A 26,042-nucleotide genomic window follows, 5' to 3' on the forward strand; every position below is an offset into this window, starting at 1 on the left:
TTTTTTAGTGTAGAGAATGTAGGGAAGTGTGTCAGCATTGGACTTCAGAAACAGCTGTCACATGCATTTATAAGCACCATCAATTAAAACACCACCTTTCCTTCCACTTAGTCACACCACAAAGCTGCCTGAGAACTACACTGCTGATATATATAAGAAACTCGCTCCATGTGGCTGAATGTTTAGAGATGTTGCCGGTGTTCTTAGTACCCACACAGACAGGTCATTGCAAGAGATGTGTTAGGTGAAGGAAGCCCTGCTTTTATAAACACAGATAAAAAAAAAAAAAAAGAACCAGTCCTCCGAGGTGGAAATCGACAGAAAGGAAGCGTTCAGAGCTGTTTTCCACATGAAAGAGGAGGGCAGGTCAAGTGTCAGTGGAAAGTTCTCCTCCAGCAAAAGAAAAGCTCTGATTAAAGGGCTTTTCACAATGAAATCTGAGATTGAAAGGAGCACACAGTTCACAGGAGTCTGGACAGGTTCGAGTTCCTTGAGGAGAAATTAGATTTTTTTTTTTTCTTTTTTCATTATTTCCTGATGCAGCACAGTAATCCTTGACAAATGCTACACAAACATCCTCTCCAAGACCTGCTGTTCCCATAGAGATGAATCAATTCGAGGTACTTGTGGAAGGTTTACCGAATGATATCAACATGTTGAGAATAAAGCGCACCACCTGATTCTGATGTCATCAGCCAGTTAAATGGCTGTTATAAGTTGTCATTACTCCCATAATTAAGCTTCAGCAAACTACACCTACTATATGACCTTTAGTGGCCGTAGTAATTATGAAGGGAGCAAAGGAGGAAGTTAGTTCAGGTTAAGTGGCAACCCAGAGTGTTGCATCGACTCTGGCATTTTGTCCGTCGCCATTTTGGGTTGTTGTTTTTTTGGAGCCAGAAGTGACCATATTTGGACGAGATGGGGAGGAGCAACTGAGTGAATCAAACCAGGCATCGCCCCAAATGTACAGCTCTTCGAGGCCTAACATCTCAATAATTACATGATTATTTTTGGAAAGGAAATAGTTAATGACACCATAATGACTTTTGGAAATTATTCATGAACTCATAAGAGAAGCTGACGCTTCTTGAATGCGAGTCTCAGTGGAGGAAACCTCCAGAGACTTTCAGTTGGTTTTTTTTTCAGACCCGGAGAATACTATACCATTTTTATCTTCAGTCTGTGGATGAGGTGGTATAAAGCGTGAGAAGGTCCACGTAGGAAGTAGTTCGGGGAGGGAGTAACTTTGCAAGTAACTGCAAAGTATCAAGTAAAACGTTGACATATTTCACATATCGTCGCGTACTTATTTTAAACTAAACGTCAACCACGTGTTTATTGTTGTTACCGTGACGATGAAGGTGCCGTACGCCTGTCTCTGGTGCTCTCCGACAGTTATCTACTGTATTTGGTTTAGCCGAGTAGAACGGCTCTGCACGCCGCCGTGTCAACGGTCCCAATGACAGCAGATAACAGCCGTCTGATGGGCCGGTGACGTACGAAGCAGGTGAGCCGTCAATGCCTAGATATTACACCTGTCATAATCAATGCTAAGCATGAACGCTAATATAACAGACTTAATTGCCGAGCCCTTTCGGATGCAAAGGCTTTCTAAAGATTACAAACAAACAGTTCACTGGTGTTACTGCTACGAGTATTTAAAAAAATGTTTTCCTCGTCTCGGTTTCGAATTCTCATAAGCTTTATTACAGAACTGATGGAAGAAGCCCAAAAACTGCTGCACGAGTGCACCTGTTGGTTCATCATTGTGAGTAGTGCACACATTAAAATCCTGCTGGCTCGCTCGCTTTTTTTTTTTTTTTTTTTTTTTTTCCCAAGGACTAGAAAATGACAAAACTAAATTTGAATGGAGAGGATGAGACTTCAGCAGTAAACTAAAACATTCAATATTAACTGTGCACAGAAAATTAGTTATTTTGCTTTGGAGCGCATTCATTTAGCCAGAAGCTCAAAAACACATACACACACACACACACACACACACACACACACACACACACACACACACACACACACACACACACACACACCAACGCAACTCACACGCAGGACTCACTTTTCATGCCGGATGTCGGGAAGCGAGCGGTTGAGGGAGATCCGGTCGCTGACGTAGATGTTGAAGCCGTTTTCCCTGTAGGCCTGGTCGACCTGGTCGGTTTCCGTGAGAGGGAACGGTTTCCCCTGTTCACCGTTACCTATCAAACAAACATACACAATTTGCTCACCACGGTGTGCGTACACTCACACACACACACACACACACACACACACACACACACACACACACACACACACACACACACACACACACACACACACGTAAACAGTAGAGCTGAAATCAACCTTTCTACCTTTAAGACCTCTCGACTGCAGGAGACAGGTGTGGGGATTTTGGCAAATAAATTACAGTATTATGGTTATGTTAGATTTACAAGAATTTGTCCACCTTTTTTTTGTTCGGAGGTATTTAATTTACTGGACGAAACAAAACCAAACAAGAGTAAGAGTTAAACGATAAGTATAACACATTCAAAGCAGCTGGAAAAAAGCTGGAAAAAATGATCTAAATAAGAACAATTTTACTAATTTAAGTAAGAACACCCGTGCAAACACAACAAATCAAAACAATTCCTATGTAAATGTGATGAATACTGCGTATGGTCACAAAAATAGAATTCTTCATGCACTTCAAATGCACTAAGCTTGCGAGTAGTTTCACAGACTGTCTGGAATGAAAGGATTTGATGCACAAAGCTTTAATATACCACAGACATTTAAGTGTAATTAATTGTGGAGAATCAGCATTCGGATTTTTTTTTAAATAACTGGACGCTGGTTATTCTGATTTATGGTGTTGGCGCTGTGGTCGATCGTGGATCATTTAAATTTGAGGCCATTGAACTTAAAGCCCCGGCCCGCAAGCTGAAATGAATGATGGAGCACATCGCAGACATTTATTCAGTATTGATTTGGGTCTTGAAGGCAAAACGAGACTCGAACTTATGTAATTGTTCCATAAGTTTATCCTTTTTGTTGTTGTTGTTATTTATTTTATTTTTTACTGTTTTTGGTTCATTATTCCTGTTCGTGTGTGTCACCCCTGGACATGACAAGCAGTAAGTAGCCAAGCTAGTTTATTCTGACGAACAGTCCTAAGGCCAAGATATTTAAAATCATATTTAAAAAAAAACTAAACGGTGAATTTGAGGAAGTTTATCAAGCTGTCGCTTGACTGACACTAATGACTTTTCAGTTGATTGAGTAATTAATGAGCAAATCGTTTCAGCTCTAGACTGAGACGCTCAATATAAAACACAATATACAGCAGATATATACTATATATATATATATATATTCGGCACTTTGCTCAGATGATTGAAAGGCACACATGCGTGTGTACCTAATCACGTTCTCGCAACCATTTCTAACACACAAACATCGTGAAGCTTAAGCTCATCTCAGGAGAGTGCATCAAATTACATTGTGCTGCGTGTTTCATTAGCCACTCATCAATGCACTCCACACACACACACACACACGCACACGCACACACACACACACGGAGGCTCTACAGTCAGAAGAGAGCATCAAATTAAAGTGAGCTGCCTTGTCCCATTAGGCAGAAATGATCTGTCCACATTCCTGAAGGTAATAACTGGGGAAAATAACTCCTCACTTTAATGGCTCATTTTGGAGATAAACTCTTCTCCTTAACCGCCGTACTTGTCCCTGCATAACAAACTTTTGACATAGATCAGTGAAATTAAGATTTCAAGCCCTCCTCGAGCAAATCTGAAGCCAGAGAAATAAAATCTCAAAGTTTAGACGCTCACAGGTCTCGCTCGTGTTTTCGCCGGGCGGTGCACACTTCTTTTTTTTTTTTGCTCGCTCAGCACATGTTTCACGTGATTATGATTCACAGTTTGACACCACGCGCGGTGCATATTTAACAGATAATACAGAGAAGTGATCCGTCATCCCTTGAACGTGCCGCCATTTTGGTCTTTATGGGTACATAAAAGATGATTTATCCTTTTTTTTGTCCGTAAACACTTTTTTTTTCAGATTTAAGGCAGCTCAATGACATCACCCGCACTTAGCAATGTGATGCTGTGCTTTTCTTGAGGAAGACCCTTTTAACTCATCTCACTTCCACGTGTTTCACTTTTCAATCACATGATGATGAAAATGTGTTTTTGACTCATTTCAGCTTTGGAATTTACTATCAGCTTTCTCAGCAGCAAAATAGTTATATTCATTCACCATTAGTGGTGCATGTGACTGAATTCTAACCTTAGAGAATGGATGTTTGTTAACCAAATGCACCTTGAGAGTAACTGAATGCTTTCTTTCTCCCATAGTTTGTGCTTACTGTTTTGTTGACTCCCCTCCTCGTGTAGTTTCTGTGTTTTTAAATAACCTGTGTTGTGATTTGCTGTTGAATTAAACGTGTTACTTTTTAATGCACACAGGCTTATACTTTTACTTTCTTTTGGCTTTGTATCTGCCAGGAGTTTGTTCCCCTGCAAGCTGTGGAAGTACATCAACTGTGAGACACCTATCAGCGTCTATGGAGAAAATGAATGGCGCATTTACTCCTGGAACCAGGTGTGCCTGAAACAGCTCCCCTTCACTTCGCAGCTTCATGGTCTCTCCATACGTTTCTCTGCATGATGCTTGAACAAACCCCAAACTATTGATTGTGTCCACAACTGTATGATCGTTTAAAGTCTCAAATCACTTGGTACTCTCATACAAATGCAGGTCATTTACCAGCTAGGTTTGTCCTAATACCACATAAAAGCCAATTCCAGCCGTTACATCTTTAACCGAAAGAAAAAGCAGCGTCCTGCTCACGGCCTGAGGAAGAATCGATGCTTATTGTAGAAGATTAACCGTGTTTAATTATGAACTCAGAACAGTACCCGCAGCATTGATTCGAACGGGTTTCTGAAAAAGAGAGAGAGAAATCCATTTGGAGGGAATTAAGAAAAAGAAAAAAAAAAAGAAAAAGACAATTGAATTGTAGCGCTGGAGTGTGTGTACGTGTGTGGCCTCGAGGGAAAAGAGAGCAGATGTTCTCAGCAAACATGCCCGAACAAAAACGGCAGCATCAGCAAAAAGTTAGGACCTACCGATGCGAGTGGCATCTCTCCTCATCGCCGCGTAGTCGTGCCAGTCTGTTCGCCGCACACCGTCGGGTCCCACCTGAGCGACCTTACGCATGTGGTTCAACCCCTGCAGGAGCACAGAAAATATAGATGACGTTAAAGACTCCCGTCACGTCCTTCCTGCTGATCTGAATTTAGCCATTCGTCATTTTTTTTTAATAACACAATGTTCGACAAAAGCTTAGTCACTTCACTCCCAAAAAAAATTCTTCATCTTTAAATGCATTCAAAGAAAATACGATCGATATGGGAAGCATATGCTGCTAAAGACCGTGGAGGACGCTATGCTTTCAAATGTGTGATGAGTTATCTTGACATTTTTCCATAAAAAACGAATTCTTTCATCTAAATACGGTCGGATTTCAAGAGAAAAAAAAAGGAACAACGACAGGATCATCTTTATCTTTGGCATTTAGCAGTAAAAAAAAAAAAAAAAAAAAAAAAAAAACCGGTGCAGTAATGTGCTTGAATACAAGCTGCAATTCGTTCTTTTTTTCCCCCCAAACACACACATTTGTAGGAAGAAATCAAACTTCCATCTTTCTCCTGGCTTTCAGCCAAAAGCAGCATGAGTTTTATCTTTCTTCCTGAAATGTGCTGCTGACAGCTGAGGCGTTTACACAGAGAGAGAGAAAAAAAAGTCTGCTTTTTATTTGTATGACACGTAGAAAATAGCACTCAGTTTCATAGCCATTACACACACACACACACACACACACACACACACACACACACACACACACACACACACACACACACACACACACACACACACACACACACACACACACACACCCTCATCACCATAAGCTATTATTCTCTCCTCAGCATTATAATGCAAAAGAAAGCCATTTAGAAATTCTCTCCGCTTTAGAAAATGACTTTCAGTGTCTCAAGATATTATAGGATCACAGCACAATGGTAAATTAATTAGCTCCATGGGAGGATGCAATTAGTGAAATGTTGTTAATACAAACGACACGTCTGACTGCATGGGATGCTATTAACCAGGCTGTTAGCTGATACCGCGGCGAAGTCAAACCAACCGCCATGACGAGCGACGGGCGCGCGTGTCTTCATGTGAGCGGAAACCAGCTGTTCTCCATAGTTGGATTGTTGTTGTCTTTTGTCTGTTTACTTCCACGTCTGCCCGACTTCGACAGAGACAGCCAGGCCAATCAGCCGCGGTGGTAAAGATACTGTACAAAACAACAATAAATCCCCGCGTCACTACGTTAGATACATTTCCGACGAACGCGTCATTACAAGCTGCTGGATGTCAAGCGAACGCAAGCGACAATTCAGTTTCACAAAGCGAGAACAACAAGCGTGTAATCACCGCGGATAATTTGTTCTGACGATGGCTTTGGGTTAAAAAAAAAAAAAAACTCCCGCAACGATAAAGAGAGAAACATTTCATGCCCTCGGTTGTCACAGTTCATCCTCGTTGTTCGGTTTTGTCTCTTTGTCTTATCTGTCCATTTCAGTCTGTTCTCGTTGTTTTGTTGGATTTCTTGTTTCCCCTCATTTGGTTTCGTCCTTAAAAGTTTTCACGTCGGTTATTTTGGTACTCACGACGTGTCTCGTTTTAGTTGTCCCGCTTGTGTCTAATAATCTCCCTTCCTCCCGTGTCAGATCATCGCCGTGTTCTCGTTGCATCCTGGCTCGTCCTTCTGGAGTTTTCCCTCCAGAATTGTGAGTTTTTATGTTCCGACTTTTGCCTCGCTTGCGGACCTTCCTTTGATTTTTTTTTTTCTTGCATGTAACTCTATTTTTCATTACAGTTCGATAAAGTATGATGAAAATAAAGTTACAGGCAAAACAAACAAAAAAAAACAAAGAAAAACAAACAATGAAAAGTTTGGGACAGACTCTTCTGACAGGAGTCAAAACACCACAACCATCTACTTGCTGTGAACCAGCATCCTTTTTGAAATAACTGACCTCTAATTATTCTGATTGATGCTATTTGTGTTGTTGTTATTTATGGGTAATTTATATTATGAGGAGGTCGTAAGCGGCCAACTCCGCCATCCTGCAAGCCGAAGTGAAAGATGGAGCACATCACAGGCGTTTATCCAGCATTGATTTGGGTCTGCAGAGCAAGACATTACTCTCAATTATCTAACATTTCACTTCATTCTTCTTCTTTTTTTTTTTTTTTTCCCTTTGGTTCATATTTCCTCTAAGTGTGTCACACCAGGACTTGAGTAAGAGTCCATCTGTGTCTTTCTAACTAAAAGGAAGCGACACGGTGCTGCCCCATTTCCTTTTGATTAAAATTTCAGCACACGTCACAGTGATATTCCACTGGGGCTGTCTGCTCTAACTAGACCTTGAAAAACAAGACAAGGAGAACGAAAAACTATTGCATTCTCAGTGTCGGGGAGTATTTTGGTGTGACTTTCCTTAGGTGCTATCTGGCAGGTGTTTGTGTGTCTGGGCACGGGCTGAGGAAAAACAGCAAACGAGAGATGTGGGTGAGAAACAGATTGAGATACGCCGAATGCTGCCGAGAAAAGAAGACAGAAAGGCATGGGAAAGAAAAAAAAAAAATGTTTAGTCTTTTTCTTCCAGCTCCATCCCTCTGACTTTCTCAACACACACACACACACACACACACACAAGCAGCAGATGTAGAGGATCTTGCATAGAACAAACAGCCAAGGGAATTTAACTCCCAGAAAAGCTGTCGTAATCACTCAACACTAATATGCAGGAAATGTAACCGGACACCACATTAACCCAGCGCTCAAGTGGAACATCCATTTCCTTCTCACTGTAGAGGCGCTTTCATTTTCATTCAATTCATTTCACTTCAGTCGAATTCAGTTCTGTTCAGTTTAAATTCACTGTCTCCCTAAATGATACCAGTGGCGCCATGCACCCCCCCCACCCCCTCCCCCACCAAACAACAGCCCCACCCCAAAAAAGAGATCTTTAGTTTGTACACAACACCCAGAATTTAAATCAAAACATGAAGAGATTCAAGATGGTCAAAAGACAGGAAAAAAAAAAAAATCGAACAATGAATTCTCTCACGTCACACGATGCCTCACCTGCTGCTAAGTCTCTAAACGCAACCTCCAGAGTTGCCTGACCCTTTATCATCCACTTCAATGCTTGAAAAAGATGAAGTTCAGCTGAAAAGGCAGCTGGGATTGGATTTAAAATAACAGTGAATGTACACTGCTGGGCACCCTTTTTTTTTATATATATATTGTCAAACACGTCACCAACACCGACCTCATAAAAGCTGGTATAAGTAGCATTGTACAGAAAAGCAAAACACAGTAAACACAGCCATCGTTATTCTGCTCTGTGTGTTTTCTCTGCCTCCCTGCTGTGTGCGCTGCTGCTTCCATTTCTAATGGTCATTATCACGGGGATCAGGCTTCACACACACACACACACACACATTATATCACATCATCATTCAAGGTACAGCATGAAGAAGCAAACGGAGTCACAAGAGTTACACCAAAAGCAATGCAGCCAGTGGATTATTTCTGTCAACTGATCATTAACTAATTACAAAGCACTGTGTCTGATAAGTGCAAGACCAAAACGTAAATTCATATTTTATCACGCAAAACATTCATCTTACAGTGGAGAGAGGAAGAGAAAGCGGGAGAGATAGAAGTGACCAATTTCACCTGCATGACTGATCTCTAAACACTAATGTAGCCTTTTAATGGTATATTAATTTATTCTTCTAATGTTTGCTGCTAACAAAGTATCTGTCCCTGGGCAGGGATAAACAACACCGCTTTGAAGTGTTTTTATGGTGTGCACATGTGTGTGCGTGTGTGTCTGTGTGAGACAGATTGCCAAGACACGAAACAAGAAACTCAGCACCACGGACAGAGACACAGTTACCAAGGTTCAAACAAGGACCTGGGTTTGAGTGATTCAATCAGCACCACGGACAGAGACACAGTTACCAAGACACAAACAAGAAACTGGGGTTGACTGGCTCAATCAGCACCACGGACAGAGACACAGTTACCAAGACACAAACAAGAAACTGGGGTTGACTGGCTCAATCAGCACCACGGACAGAGACAGACCGAGGACTGATAGTCTAGACAGACAAAAATATCCACTTCCAGTCCAGAATTGACTTCCTTGACTTCCATGTGCAGTGGAAAGTAGGCTTTTATTTACTCTGTCAAATTGAAGACCAATGTGACAACAAAGACAGAGGCTTTGAAGTGGTAAGTCTCTCACTCATAAACTAGATGTATGCTAGCTCTAAAATGGAAACTTGGTGTCGCAACAGTAACTACAGAAGGCATTGCTGAGGGAACACTTGGTTTCACAGGCAGATGGAAGATACAATGGACTGCGTCTTTTTCAACTGTTCTCTACTTTGGACTTAATGTTGCCTCGATTATTTCCTTTTATTGTTCCACTTTGGTACAATATAATGAACATGGTATGTCGAAAATGACAAGAAATTCTACCTTTTATCATGTATTTATTATTCTAAACATTTGGTGCTTTCTGCCAGTGCTGTCTGAAAATGTCCGACATGTCTCACGTGACCAGACCTAAAAGGTCTTAAACGGTTGAAAAAAAAACTCATATCACAAAGAAATGGAAATGCAATGCTAACCTCTTAAGTGTCACTTTTTCTGCAAAGACTCATCATTCATTGTGCTGGTCGTTTTTCTTCCTCAGTTGATGTATTATGGTACAAGGGAGACAGAATAAGTGACAGCAAAATCAGAACAAAATGCCAGTGACCCTCTGAGGTTTCGCTTGGACTTTCTAAACTTTATGTTAAAACACAGGAGCAAAACTTAAAACATTTGCAAAAGGTTACAATGTCAAGGTTATCATCAATGATGATAGTTCTTGCTGTACAACCTCCGAACGCTTTCTGTCCTCTTTGGAAGCAACCTTGTGGATCTTTTCTGAATAAATCCCACTTGAGCATGGTTTGCTCTTAGTATGACAATTACTTTATCAATATGTATTTCAGGCTGTTATGTTGTATGACTGCAGTGAGCAGCACTCCTAGGAGTAAAACCAAGCTGTCAAAAATGTATTATGAATATTTAAATTGGCGACAAGAGGGTTTCTTGGCAGAAATTAACATTAATTATAACACTTATAATTGTTTATTTGAATTTACAAAAGCGTGGAACTAGCACACGTCTGCTGGTGTTTACAATATAAGCAACTGTTAGCTTCTAGGCAGAGAACTGTCGAGAATGAGCTTCCATCTGAGCAGCTCAGCTCTACAAACATTTGTCTTGTATGTGTGAGAAATAGCATTATTAAAGCTTGATATGAGCCATAATTTTATGTGTTCAGACAATTCACACTTGTGGGTTGCCACATATCATCTGTCGAAGCACATATCATTTTGGTCAGAGTGAAAATATATTCACATTTATTGGATTGATTCAATTTAAATTTGGTGCGGACACTTCTCTGATAATCAATAATCTACCTGTCCATCACATCAGTTCATGACACATTTTCACAACTTATATTGGAAAATTGGAACTGGATTTCAGTTTTAAAGCTTTAAATTTTGATTTCTGGCCATCTTTCTCAAACACTAGAATTGGAAGGTAAAAACAAATTATCGCATGAAAAGAGCAGGTTTTTCAATAGCATCTGGCCATTTGACAGGTACTGTACATTATATGGAAGGTAGTCTTGCAATACAGAGAATAACAACTGATGTGACTCTGCAGTTATCATGCAATTTGCTGTAATATCATACCTGACTAACTGTGAGATTCCCAGGTGCATTGTACCTGTAGGGAATCCAGAAATCCTATCTGTGCAAAACATGTTGTCCTCTGCAAATAAACTCAGGAATACTTCCATGACATTTTCTGAGCATGTTTATGTTCAACTGAAGTCAAACTTTTGATTTTAGGAGCAGCATGCCGTCTCCAGCGGCACCACCCTCAGGAGATACGCGTCTTTCTTTTTTTTCACAAGGGAGTGATAAATAACTAACAATAACAAACACAATAGTCTCAAAGCTGTTAGATTTGGATTTCATATTCAATCATATGAAACACTACTAAGCTTTATGATGCCTTTTAATGGCAGATGGCTTGAAGTCACCATCACCACCACCATTGTTGGTATTTTGTTAAGCAACAACTCAGTTTTAAACTAAGAAGAAGACTGAATGAGGAACGACTGCTATCGGGCTGCCTTTGTGTGGCGTGCAGAGAAAAAGCTGCTACTACCAGCAGAGCAGTCAGTCTGATAAGAACAAAGCCGGCCATTCATTCTCTGAGGAGGACCAATCAGACCACGTTGGGTCAATTCCTCCCTTGTCTGTTTCCTCTCCTCCCGCTGAAAGTCGACAGAAGCTTGAAGTAAGAAGAGAAAGTTTTTTGGTTTTTTTTTTTTTCTCCTTCCTGTTTTGTCAGATCAGAGACCCCCGAGAGACATAATTACCTGCCTTTTCTGTTTCACCTCACCTCCTGCTCCTCCTTCCCCATCTTCAGCCACTTCACAGACAAGTCAGTCATTGCTGGAGGCTCAGAATCCCCCCTGTTCCCTCTTGTGGAACACAAAACTTTTGTGTGCACTAACTGACCTACTCCTACCCCAGTTTAGTGGAAGGCCAGGTTAGAGGAACACTAAAAAGTCCAGTGACTGCCCATTCACAAGATTGACTAAAATGCTGTGTCACCGTATATAAAATATATGTTTTCACTGACAAAAACGACAAGCACACAGCCCTGACATATCATATCCTCCTATTCTTAAGTTCCAGCTAACATGTTCGCAAATAAGTTCCTGCTAACACGTCCAGCAACATCGTAATCCTGCATGAGTCATTGGAGACATTGTCGAAAACCAGAAAAAAAAATCTGTTTTAACTTCCTACTATTTCAAGGGGGTGGGGGTGGGGGGGGCAGACTCTGCTCCGGCTGGAGAAACCCTGTTGTGACAAACATGCAAATCCCTCCAGGCGTCTGCTCAGTCTCATCCGAGCTAGACACGAGCTTGAGGCGGAGGACCTCCAGGCAGAGGCCCCTTGCAGCGAGGCACTCCAAACACCCCTCAATGAGGGACGCTCAGCTAGGCCGCCGCTCAGTCCATTATCTCCCAAAAGGAGTCATTATCCAGAGTCATGCTGAGACTGAGAGAGCAGGCAGAGGACCAGAGAGAGACCCGGACTCGAGTCCTCCGCCTCTCAGACTTCCTGCTCAGATATTGATGGATTATGATCTGAACGCTGGTCTTACAATACGGTCTTACAATATGTTCGGGCTGCCCGCCATTTCTATGAGACAAAAGAAGGTGGATACAGATCAAGGCTCCCGCTTCATTTTCATTTCAAAGTAGAGATCAAAGATGAAGAAGAAAATTGTGGGATGAATTTGACAAATATGCATGTTTACATGCCTCATTTTTGTTGATGTTTTTCCAGTTGCATGAAAAGCAATGAAAGGCCATCACGGTGAGCTCTTAATGTAACTGCTTTCTTTAAAAAAAAAAAAAAAAAAAAAAAAAGGTGCTTCACTTTCCGGCTCTGCTGCTCCACAGAAAGCTTAACCCTCCTGTTGTCCCTGGGTCAAAATGACCCGCAGCTGTGTTCAACCAAGTTCTATTTTATTTCCATATTTTTTGGGGATCATTGGTGACAAGGAGGCTGTGAGGGTTTCTTTAAAGAATGATGACCAATGATCCCAAAAAAATATAAAAATATAGAAATAAAATAGAACTTGGTTGAACACAGCTGCGGGTCATTTTGACCCGAGGACAACAGGAGGGTTAAATTGTCCAGAGAATGTACTCTGATACTCGTGTGACTAAACAGACACAAATTCCTGCAGCCAGGTGTCTTAAATCTGGTGAAATCCTGAAGCTTTCTGAATCAGACCTTCAATTACCACAGACATGTTTCCAGTGCGCAGGTTTTGCATCCGCTCTGATTTGCATGTACACACATATAGTAAACAAACAACAACAGCATAAAAAAATAAAAAAAAAAAAAAAACTAAGAGGCAGGTGTACCCTAGAGGGTATCCACTAAGATGACAGATATTCCCCTCACTTGTGCTCTTGCACAAATAAAAAAAAAAAGAAAGGATACACTTAACAAACATGAAGCAACTGCAGACAAACAGCTAAAAGCAGTTCTGCTATCACCTACGAGCAGCCGAGTGCAGCGTCTCCCAAACAGCTTAAAGGATATTATTATTGAAGAACTGTTGGCAGATACAGCTGGCAAACAACTGAGAAATCTGAACTGCAACCGCTATTAATGCTACTGAACACGTTGATGTGCGCGCGCGCTCCGGCTAAAACAGCTTGCTTTGTTTTCAAGAACCGACTTCAAAGCTCTCATCCCTCCCGCTGTACTCACCATGAAACTCTAAGCGAGGTCAAGGTGTTTTAGCAAAAACTCTGAAGGTACATTCACAGATAACTTCCTCCCTCTTTAATATGAGGCTCTAGATGCACTCCTCCTTTTACCACCATAAATTAATCCATCAAAGTCTATCCGATGGAGCCACATGAGACCCTGGTGTGTCGTGTCTCAGCGGTATACCGTGGTATTAAAATGGATGGTTATCGTACTGTGCACGTGTGCAAAAATGCAATGAGCGGAGATGCTCACCTCTGCGTTGTGACTCTCCTTTTTCTCCTCGACTGCCTGTCAGACTCGGCGACGGGCACCACACACGCACGTGCATCAGAGAATACGAAACCGATCGTACCTTCGTCTCCACACCCGAAAAAAAGGGATTTAAAAACAAAGCTGGACGACTTAATACACGTCATAAATGAACATAAATGGAGTTGTCCTCGAGGACGGATATCCATTTTCTAAATAATGTGGACGCAGAGAGTCTCCAAAGGAGGAAACACATCAAACATCTTCAAGAATCCTCACATCCCGGCTCCCGACTCCATCTTTTCCGGGTTTCTGACGTCTTTGTCTGTGAGTGGAATGTAAAGAGGGCTGCGGCCAAGCCGTCACACACCTAATAATACACACGATAATGATTTAGAGCGCTTCTGACAGCACTTAAAACAATGTAACTGATAATAAAAAATCATCATCATCATAATAGTAGCGAAATATCATATACAGTGGTACCGTCATACCGTGATACATTTCTGAGATGGTTATCATAACCGTGAAAAACCCATACCCACATCCACTTTACGAGATTAGTTTCCTGCCTATTTACCACCGACGGGCGTCATCGGTACTAAAATTCGGCCAAATAAATTGTCCCTGCAGAAAAACAAGTACGACACTGTGGACCTTTACATTAAATTCGATCAATAATTCAAATAAAATTCCACTCGGTTTCATTGTACCGGGTTTAATTTGAAGGCGTCCATTTCAAACAGCACAAAAGAAAAACAATGGTCATTTACAGCTGTGTTGGCACTGCTGGGATCGCAGCTTCCGCTGGCTCCGGTCCAAACCCACACGAGCTGTTCAAATAAGCTCCATTATTATTAGAACGTCTGAGGGAGAGGAGGGAAAGGGAAGAACGGCACGGGAATACTGTACGGTGGCCGCTGACTGAGACGCTGTGCTGCCAGCTCAATGGATCACAAAGTCCACGGAAGGAGGAGGTCAGGTTTATGGACGGGTCGACAAAACATCCCACTGTTTCCCGTTTCATACGGATAGTCAACGGAGGTCAATGCAGTACCTGACCCTTAATCAAGTAATACGTTTTCCCAAACCATAATCTTTCTCTAAATTTGACCAATTTGGGGTTTTTTCTTCCTAAATTTAACAGTCATTTTTTTTTTTCCTGCTGTGTGTTTTTCTGAAGGGCAGGGAAACCTCTATTTTCCTGTCAGAGTTGTTTTGGTTTTGGGAATAATTATGAGTTTTTAAGCTGGACAATTGCGTGTTCGGGTGCGAGGACTCGACGCTTGACGTCATATGATGCAGAGTTGCGCAGGTTTTGTGCCCTCTTTCAGCGATAAAGGCCTCAGCACGTCGTCTTTTTGTCTTTAAGAGCTACAGATGAAGCTCTAAGTCACATGACCAGCAGCAGCAATAGCAGCAGCAGTCTCCCTCTCGCTGCGTGAATGTCCTTTTGTCAGCAGATCCTTGACTATTGATGCGTGACTTCTCTCCGTTTGTTGTTTTTAAAACTCGGCTCTTTTCAACACGGGGCCACCACACTAAAATGGACAGACACCTCATCGTCCTCCCAGCATCCCTTCGTACTGTACATCGATGCCATCTGAAGCAGACTCTAGCCTGCTCTGCTGAGTCCCGCTGTGGTTTTGTTGAGCTAGAAGCAGTACGCTCCTTCCCTCCACTACAGCGATCAATGCTCAGTAGGGTTAAGAAGAGCACATCCATCGGCTTAACAAAAAGAGCCATCGATGAGCTGCTGAGAGGCAGTTAGCCACACCAGTGAGTGCTATTCTCAAGGCCTTTTTATTTTTTTCCCAATACGAGGGAGCGAAAGCACTTTTTTTGCTTTGGCACTTTTTAACAGCAACACGTGTGTTTTAAACAAAAACAAAAAAAAGTTGTTCTCCCCCCCCCCCAGAAGGCAACACCCCTTGTCAATCTGTTTAGTGATTGGTCGGATCGGATTGGACAGTAAAAAGAGCTGTTTCAGTTCATGCTCGTCTACTTTTTGGTTGGCATAACTTGGAGCCGTGCAGCGTACTTGCTATAAATCCAAACTAACTGCAGCTCCGTATGAGCCTGGTGCCAACCAGACCCGATTTCCCTCCGTGGATACGAGTCTGTTCGCCCTCCATAGAGAGTTGTTTACAGTCTTTCCATCCTACCAGGCGCAGACCTCGGGTACATTTTAACCAATCAGCATGCGCCGAAACAGGCCGACACTCTGCCACCGTCGCAACGACCTCCAGCCCGTGTCCAGCAAAGTGTTTTTTTTTCTTGAGTACCGCATATTTTTGAAATTGTTTTAATGAACGCCAGCAGCCAGACGAGATGCTGAGCGTTTATTCTGCGCTGAACGCTGAACGTTCGATCACCGAGAGTTGAAAAATAACAACGCTCGTCACTGTCACCAGCCGTCCAATCACAGTGAAGCAGGGGCGGGACAAACGCGGCCAACCGCCAACACAGGTCGCCGATTGGCTGTGCAAACGCTGATACAGGCCGAGTTGCCAGACTGCACTCGCAGCGAAGAAAACTGAAGCTGTGAGCGACAGCCGGCGCTCCACGTAAGAGTGAGAAACAATTGCAAATTCCTCGAGCTGCTATGCTTCAGGCCAAACTGCTGTTATCAGGATATGAAAAAGTGCAACCAAATGAATCCGAACGAGGACACTGCAGAAGAAAATCTTTCTTGTCCTCCTCCCTGGGTAAATAAATCTTTATTAAAAAAAAAAGTAAAAAAAAACTATGTGTATGCGTGTTGTTCATTTATATTCCGTTTTATTTGATACATCAGCGGTAGATATTGTGCACGAACGAGATTGCAGCTCATCCTGTCTGTATTTAATCCGCTCTGATCTTATTCTGATGGTTTAAGCACTGTGTTGTCTACAAGTGAAGCGGACAGAAACCAACAAGGGGGAAGGAAATATCAGTTACAAATGTCTCTAACAAGACTTATGTGGGAAAAGGCTGAATGGGATTAGGGTATTGATTTTTATCTACTTCAGTGAAGCCATAACGGCCCACGGGGAGCTCTCAAAACACACACATATTGTTCCTTCCTGTTCCCCTCATTCGTCTTTTGTTCCACTTGTCTTTTGCCATTAAAAGTTTACAGGAAAGGAACAGATGAAAGGACGAATGCTCACAGGCAGTTTGTAACAGCGTAGAGGAGGCGCTGTGTTATTAGCGGCTGCAACAAGACAAATGTTAGCGGTGGCTAATGATAGACTGCCAGCCCAGCCAGTGTGTTTCCCTGCTTTCCACTCAGCGAGCGCCCTTAGCACCGAAGATGCCGAAATAATGGCCCTTCAACGCCGAGTAGGAGTGAACTGGCTTCCTAATTCACACCGCCCAAGTCCCGCGGCTCAAAAGGTTTTCCTACCTCCGATACATAGAACTTTACGTCTTTATAACAGCAGGGAAAACGAGCAGATGCCTCCCATCAGCCAAACCCCCAGTTCAACGGTAATTAAATGCACAATTAACACACATTGCACTGCACCGACCCTCCAAAGTATTTCTTACCTCTCGCACAACAAGCAACCCTACAACCATCTTGAGTCGTCTGATGATGTAAACGCTTCTGCTTTTCCATCTGTCCCTTCAATCCCACATGACAAGAACGCAACAGAAGTGGGTAAATTGACAGATTTGATGCGAAGAAATGCAAAATGTTCTCCCAGGATGATTAAGAGTGACAAAATGTCTGACGGCTCCTTTACAGAGTCAGCCGATTTGAATATTACGAACCTCTGTCATAAAGGGATTCTAAACGCCTGAGGACACGCATAAAAATGAAAGGCTAAAATAAAGTCACGGCAGTACTGATATTCACAGCTTGTAGATGGGAATAACTTCCTGTCGCTTCCTATCACATTTCTTTAGGGATAACAAACTATCTAACAATTTCATTCCAGATTTTTTTTTTTTTTTTTCAATATAATGAAGCGGAGACAAACAGATAAGCATAAAAAATGTTTTAAAAAAAAGATCTACCCTTCTCCATTGAGTAAAACAGCAGGCAGTAAGTCCGTCAGTCAGTAGATGATCAATGTTAATCACTCGCTCTCATCTTCTCTGTTGAAACAGTGGGAATGGAGCTAAGAAATCGATGCGGGAATCAATAAGAGGAAAAGTCAGGATGGGGAAGGCTGACGCCGGTGAATGGAATAACATCATATACATTAATACTGGCTGGTAATGCATGAATTTGCACATAAATCATGCTGAAAGTGGTGGATTCATTTCGGGCTGTTGAATCTTAATGCCTCAGAGACAGTGAAACAACACGCCTTCATCAGTTGGAGTTCATTTTGGGAGGGAAAACAACCGTTTCAGGCTTTAATTGTAAATTAAACTTGAAACGGACAGGCTTTTTTTTCTTTAGTATTTTACGGTTGCAGCAAGACATCGAGCGTAAATACCGCTGAAAACAATGGATTTTACTGCGTAAATCTGTATCTATTGAGGTATTAGCGTTCAACAGAAAATGAACTCGTCTCAGCAAATACAATGCGTTGATTGGAGTACCGAACGATTGTCAGCAATGTGAAGATTTGCTGCTTTCCTTAAACTGTGTTTGTAGGCGGCCCTCTATGATCTAACAGCCCCTGGTGGTGGCTGTTCTTTATCATTCTTGATATGTCATGTACTAACAGATCAGTTCATCCTAACATGAATCAGCGATATAAATAACCAGTGGCGGCCCGAGTTGTTCCCCATGGCAAGAAACAGCCACAGACCACATGCTGAAGGATGTGTAATTTCAATGGAAGCCAGATCCCTAAATGAAGCTGTTGCTTATCACAGAGGGGGAAAAAAAAAACATAATTGAATTCCATGTACTGAATGCAGTGCAATGCAACAGCAGCAAATCAGAGGGGAGTCAATAACCGGACAGCACGTGACTTTACAAATGATTTTACTGGACATGATCGAAGTTCTTGACATCTATTAGGGTCTGCTGGAAATTTCACTTTCGCTGATTTAATTGTCTACAGAATGCTATCCTACATTCAATAAAGCATGAGAGTGTCATACGGCGTCGCCTTATTGAAAATGTTCATGTTTTTTTTTTCGCCGCAGCTTTTTTTTTTGTATTAAAAGTCTCTTCTGCCTTCATTGTAGTGTCCTGAAGTCTTGGCACTGTCCATGGTGCTGATTCTACACCCTTTAGACACAGTCGGCTGGTGGAAAATGTTGCCTCTCAGACATTCTCAACCGATTTAAAGTGATTCCTTTGATGATTACTGTCACTTCTGAAGTACCATATATGAGCGTGCTCTTTGTTTGAGATCATCCGTTTTTAAGAAGAGCCTTAAAGCCATATTTCAACATTAAATTGAAAAAAATAAAGACTCAGGAATTTTTTTTTTTTTTTTTTTTTCTCAATACCGTCTGACTAATTACGCGCATCGTAACCGCGCTTCCTCCCTTACCTGTATCGGGGGGATGCCGCCCGGTCCGTCCACCGTGTCGGGCGAGTTGTCGAACACTCGGTCCCTGTACAAAGACCACAGTCCGACGTTGGGGAGGAAAAGAAGAGCCGCTATGAGCAGCCCGGCGAACTGCAGCAGCCTCTTCTCCTTCCGCCTCATCTCTCCGGCAGGAAAGCGAGCGAAGCAGCGGCGGTGCTAAACTGGCGAGTGCCGAGGCGTTGCTTCTCCAAGCGGAGACAACTTTCACTGACTGAAGGGAGAACGGACGCTTTTAAAGCTGGTTGGAGTACCGTAACAGACGAAACATCCGGTTGTGATTTTCAGAATAAAAGCACAGGCGTTGCCGGTCGCTTTGACTTTTGTCGATCAAAGTTGATAATAAGTCACGACATATTTTGTATGTCCTCTGGAAAAGCAGACTCTCTGAATGTAGCATCATTTTTTTTTTTTTTCAGATTTCCCAGTGATATGTTTATGGTAATAGCTATTATCAATGCAAATTTAAGCATTCAAATATGTATTTTTTTGTTTAATTGTGGTACAATAAGCAGAGCTAAATTCATGCTGACTTTCGGAAGATATCATAAATGTGCACACTGCACAATAAAAGAGGATACAAAATAAAAGTTGGCAGGTTGAGATAAAATCTCTTGCCTCAAAATGCCAACGGTGTAAAGTACATTTACTCAAGTATAATTTTGAGGAACTTGTACTTTCCTTAAATGTTTTCATTTGATGCTACTTTACACTTCCACTCCACAACATTTCAGATGGAAAAATCGTACTTTCTTCTCCACTACACATATTTGACAGCTTTAGTTATTTTCCAGATTAAAATTTGACCCGATAGATAACATAACAAGCTTTCAAAATGCAACACATTGTTAAGGTGTGTAGTCAGGATCACATTTCAGATGTCTTGAGTTGTTAACAGCTCCAACAAATAGTAATTATTCACTCTCAACTTTTGTATCAACAAATAATCCAATTTCCAAAGTCCAAATACTGAAAACAGACTGTATCAGAACTTGATTTCTTTCTTTTATTTCCCAGTAATCATCTGACGACCCATCAAATCTATAAAACTGTAAATGAAGTAGTTCAACCTAGCTCCACCTTTGGCAGCTACAACAGTAACATGCTGCTAACACACAGACTTTTAAGGATTAATAATCGTATGACGTTTAATACCAGTCAAACCAGTACTGTTACTTGAATACTTGAACAACTGGTGTACGACTTGTCATGCAGAACTATAATTGGAATGGAAAATCTTTACATTGCTGAAGTGATGCTTTTATTTATAGAAAATGATCTGAATAATTGTCTACCACTGAAAGAAGGTATATTTAAATCTGAAGTTGACGGATAACTGTTGGGCTGGGCTGATGGCAAAGTCAGTCAAATTACACAACGTGATCTCAGTGTGGATTTACACTGTGGGAAGTCACACAGAAAAATTCTACCTTGCAATTTGGAAGAACCCAAATTACCTTTTAGTTTATTCTGCAAAGCTTTCAATCTTTTTAAATCTCCACTTCTTTGGCTCCACTATGGAATTGAAAAGTGTTTAAATATTATCTTTCTATTTGTTTGTCAGTTTTTTTTTTTTTTTATATAACATTATTCTGGCCATAAGGGATTGACACTAGGAAATGTATTGTACTACAGTTTGACCAGTTTAGTATTCTACTCCTTCAGCATCACTCCAACACTGTCATGATTCCATTACGGTAGGATTGGGGCTTTTGTTTTGAAAGGCTAAATTAGCTATCTTCCTGTGGTTTCCTGATCCTCTGTCAAGCTTGATGCAGTTTATAAAACGCAAATCAGTGGGTTAATCCAGTGGATCACGTGTGACAATACTTGCTCTTATATCAGAGCACCTCCCACCTTAAAACAAACAAAAAAGTGCAACTTAACAGCTACAAATCTTGATTTTGCTGACCTCTACAGGTGCACCTGTGATGTACAGGTGCATTGCAGGGCTGTTACATGACTGCTTTTTGTGGTTAAAGGTGCAACAGAGCACAATTTTGAAGAAACCCAGCAGTGAGGTCAAACATACAGTAAACACAGCCTTCCAGACTTCTGTTAAGGTAAGGGAAACCACAGACCAAAAGTGACAAGAGGGTTTGTTTCTACTGAACGCTGCTTTCCAATAGGTCTCACTTTCCTCATCCCAGTGTCTCTTTGTATTACTTTCTTCCTTATGTGCCTCAACAGAAAGCAAAGATGCAACTGAACAGTAACTAAGATAATTATTGATGTTTCCATGTGGAAAATTCTGTTACATTTCCTGCCAACCTTCCTCTCCTTCCTTCTTTCCGCTCTCTCTCTAAAGATTTGTTTTCATTCTCAAGGCCACAGTTGCACACAAAGACAGACAATATAATTACTGATGCATTGTCACTTTCTCCTCACTTTATACTTAATTAACACTACTGACGATGAAGTCTGGACTCATAATGAGAGATTTCACCAGAGATATATCCAGCTGAAAAGCGGGCAGAAGGCTGAGCAGGTGTCTGACTAACACTGAATTACAAATTACTCGCAGCCCCGCGGCAGCACCCTTGAGCAAGTAACTTCATCGTTGATCACGTCCACCGGGACGAAGCATGCTCTTCTGGCCTTTCTTTAACAATTAACCTGCATGACCACGTGTTTTGGTCTGCTCAACGTGATATACCGGCATATCAAATCCTCTTTTCTCAGAAATTATTTTTTTGTCGTTTGGCCCCATCAGATGTGAAGGGCCCCCAAGGGGTGTCGGTACGATACATTTAACTACTCGGCTAAAAGTATTAATTCCTAATAACAAAATTGCTACGTTTGCTGTAAACTAAAATTTAATTACAGGCTTCTTACTGGACAGATCGTTCCCTCCGCCCACCACGATGGCACTGCTGTTCACTTGAGGGTAGATTAGCGTTTTTAAAGTAATTACGAGGCACTTCAGGATACACAAGCACAGTCAGGAGCATATCTCGTGCTTTCTATAGTCGTGGATTGCGTTTAAAGGAATCTGCATTTTTTTAGTTCCTGACAACATTTGGTCTATTTTGGGCATCATTTTATCCATGAAGTCAACTGCCAAGTGCAATGTTAACTGAATAATTTGCACACAATATACAACATGGGAAATGTATGATTCTACATTGAACACAGAGATTGATTTTTACATTCAAGTTTTGCAAGATTGCAGATGGTGATTGAACAAAGCAATGGAAGATAAAAGAAACTATTTAAAACGTATTTATTGAATATATCCTAATTTTCTGTTGCAATTTTACAGAAAGTGAATACAAATATATAATATTGCTGCATGGTACTTCGTTGTGGACCACAATGATCACTGCTGCGATTTAAACAGTATTTCCCCCATGTTTAGTGCCTAGTATTGTTTTTTTTAGTGCTGAAAATTGTTTCTTTTATTACTCATTGTACATACAGGTGATCTTTTCAAATGAACTTTTGTAATTCATTGTGTGCATTTATGTAAATGTATTAACAGGTTATGCTCAAACTCCCATATATCCGCACTTTAAAATGTGTCTTACAAAATATGTTTTCTTATTTTATCTTTTTAGCTCCTCCAGAAAGAGTCTTGATGAAATCTTTCTGTTTATTTGACCTGTTGCAGCAGATTTCACAGCTCAGTTCATTGACAGAATGACGCTCCAGTAATTGCTTATCAGGAAAGTCATGGCCCAGCCCTCTCTGAATGGGCTCTGCTAATGGCTTTCAGCCAGGAAGAGTCAATCAGTGACCTGCCATCAGGGGATAATAATACTGGCATTTCCTCTGCTTTGATGCTCTCCGAATTACCTTGATTTTTTTCCAACCTCTTTAAAATCCACACTGAGACTGTGACACGAGCAGGAGGGGTTATAAAGCCTAAATCCTCACCACATTCTGAGGTTGCAAGGTTCATCCATAATTCATACAGGAAGACGCAGAACAGATTGAATTGTCACAACTCTGGCTGGTACAGATGGAGAGAACGAGGGAGGAATGAGCTATTCTCCTTTTCGGAGCAGGAATAGAAAGAGCGGGATTAGCAGGGGCCAAAGACTCCAACACATCTTGGGTTCAAGTCCACTCTGTTTAACAATGTGGCTAATCTTCAGTTAACCCCCACTCACTCTTTCCACGCTGTATATGCATGCCTGTCAAATTTGAGGGGTTAGAGGAGATTAGAGTGATGCTTCACTGGTTTAGAAATGAGGATTTTTCTTCATCGTGTGTGTCAGAAGTTAAAGGAAAGAGGCAAATCAGCTGCCATTCGAAACAATAACGTATCATTGGGAAGCCTTGAGGTCAAGAGGTGGTCTCAATTTTCTTTGGTCTAAGTTGACAGCCAGTCTATGAAGCCAAATGGCTGAAACTACACTTGGAAAAGTGAATATATGTCAATCAAAAAGCAAAAAACTGCCACTCACTTTTGAACTTGGCAAGTAAACAGAATTAGACCTGATGGCCGTACAGTGTTTGTTCGCCCACTCATCTCACTGAGAGGCTTTGGTGCCTGTAGGACAATTACATGTGAGTACAAAACAAAGCAAAAAATATCCCAAACTGCAGAGCAACAAAGCTGTAATTGGCCACAGTGCCATTATTTTTGTTGGGCACCAACCCTGGCCCAAAACAACCAAACACAAATGCATACTCGCAAATATACGCATATTTAGCCTATGCTGCTAACTCTCCGTTGGCTGAGGAGCGTCTTGCAAAAAAAAAAAAAAATAGATGTCACAACATCAGCGCAAGTCATCAGAAATGACAGGAGGCAAGGTCATTGGACAAACAAAATTAACATTTCCCAGCAGGCCTTCTTCCTTGGTAACCTTTGACCAAAAAGCAACATTTATTAGGCCTAAGTCATGGATGGAAATAATACCCTATTTGCTGATGAAGCATTGAAAAATGTCCATAAAAACAAATAAAGATAGAGTCTGTTATGTGTTATACACAAGTTGGGAACGTGGTATGTAGAACTTATTACAAACCATTACCTTTCCCGACATGTTGTTGAATTGCTACTCTCAAGGCTGAGTGAAAAGATCTGAGCACAATAGAAGATGCCCGAAGATTAACACATTGTCCCCTGATATCTTGTGAGCACTGCGCTGGTTGTGCCGTTGATAGTTAAGCCATCAATTTCCAGCGCAAACATCAGCATTTTTGACACATTACCTTTTGATGTATTCACACATGCAGATACAAGGACGCAAATGGTCTCTTGACTGTCGTGACCTTGAGCTCGCAGTTATTCTTGTGGTGAGCCATTATTTACATCCGCAACCATGAAGTAGTTTACTTTCTGACAGTTTGTATGCATTGTTTTTATTATCCAAGCCGCTGTAGTTCGTTCAAAGGTCACCCGAGAAAAGTGGAGAAGCTTGTGCAGAGAATTTGCATTCCCTCCATTTAAAAAAAAAAAAAAAAAAAAAAAAGAGTTGGATAGTAAACAACAGAGTGCTTCTGTCTTCAGGTGGACTCAAACTGAAAGAAATTGGAGTACGACTTTAAGAGTACTTTAAAATAAAGTTAACTTTTCCGAGGTTGGAGAATGTGACGTTTGATTCTTAAGCCCCATTAGGAACAAGTTAACTTTAAGGGGAAGGAGGTTGGAATAAAATCTTCCCTGTCGGCCCCAGAAATGTAACTTGTTCATCTGCATGTAAGTTCAAACTTAACAAAATTCTGTGGTCTGTCAAAAGACTTTCCACAGGAAAATTGCGCAACTTCTCATGCTCGTCATTTTTTATTTGATTCAGTTATGAATCATCCTCCATGAACAGGAAGACAACAAGGCACCGGAGGAGATGAACGCGAATGCCTCATCCTTTTTCGCGTTTTCTTCCGTTGTCATATTGGTTCCCAAATAGGCTTGTATTTTGGTGTTAACGTGTTTCCGTCTATCACACTGGCAAAAAGCATTTCCCACTTCATCCGTTTTCACACAAAAGCCAAATTTCACACTGAGCTAGTGAAATGCAGAAGGAAAGAAGACCTTCTTGTGTGGAAAAAGAAAACTCAGAGTTTCACTCCGGATGGGATTTAAATTACAAGAGAACAAGCGAGTTATCTGAAAATCAGCAGGCAAATTGTTACTGGGGAGGTGATAAAAAAAATATGAGCTGTGGCCTGGATTAAAATCACTGATCAGGTAATATCAACATCCATTACATTGGGGCTAATCATTGGTATGACATGTGTTACAGTGTAATTAGTGTGCAGAAGCTCCTCTCCCAATGGCGTGTATGACCATTGGAAGAAATCAATAATTATTTTGTGGTCTGGCCACTGCAAAAATACAAAACACAAAAACTGTTTACATGGTCATAACGTGCCAATACAGCCAGTTTCCTACAATAGCTGCGTGTGTAACACCTTCTAAAACACACTGTTTCAAATGATGGAAATTGCCTCTTGTGCCACGCACAAACAATGTTGTGTTTCTGGCTTTCGAAGTGACAACGCTGTCTTTACTCGAGCTAAACTGTGATTAGCTGAGCATTACTGCAGACGTTGTTCTCCAGGAGACAAAAACAGATAAATGTGGGCAATTATTTCAGCTCCAGCAGCTATAGCAAACCATCTCACCTTTTATGTAAGTGAGAAACTGAAATTCTACCTGGGGAGAAATTAAGGAAGATTATTTCTCTCCCTCTCTATCTTTCTCTACCGCTTGTAAAATAAAAAGACTGCGGTGCATGCTATCTGTGGGGATTTGATAACGGTGTTGATCAATACAAGGGACTCAAAAACTGCTTTTCCAGGTGGTGA

The 26,042-nt window shown here is 41.3% G+C and overlaps 1 protein-coding gene across 3 annotated transcripts in view; it reads right to left on the reverse strand.

Annotated features, from left to right (window-relative positions):
- The window catches only part of LOC138631294 (polypeptide N-acetylgalactosaminyltransferase 10-like), a 119,303-nt gene that overhangs the window by 44,296 nt on the left and 48,965 nt on the right, over nucleotides 1-26,042 (reverse strand). For 2 of the 3 annotated variants that reach the window (XM_069716144.1, XM_069716138.1), the window contains exons 1-3: nucleotides 19,248-19,466; nucleotides 5,160-5,262; nucleotides 2,081-2,219 (exon numbers count right to left, since the gene is read on the reverse strand). In XM_069716144.1, the coding sequence (XP_069572245.1) occupies nucleotides 2,081-2,219; nucleotides 5,160-5,262; nucleotides 19,248-19,406 (401 nt within the window). In that variant the 5' untranslated portion in view covers nucleotides 19,407-19,466. Of the gene's footprint in view, nucleotides 1-2,080; nucleotides 2,220-5,159; nucleotides 5,263-19,247; nucleotides 19,467-26,042 lie in introns of those variants that run through there. The other variant, XM_069716151.1, reaches the window with a different exon arrangement.

This window comes from Brachyistius frenatus, unplaced genomic scaffold (assembly GCF_029030835.1).
Source record: "Brachyistius frenatus isolate BFR_SWC_R1_liver_20210118 unplaced genomic scaffold, ASM2903083v1 Contig_5, whole genome shotgun sequence".
NCBI lineage: Eukaryota > Metazoa > Chordata > Actinopteri > Embiotocidae > Brachyistius > Brachyistius frenatus.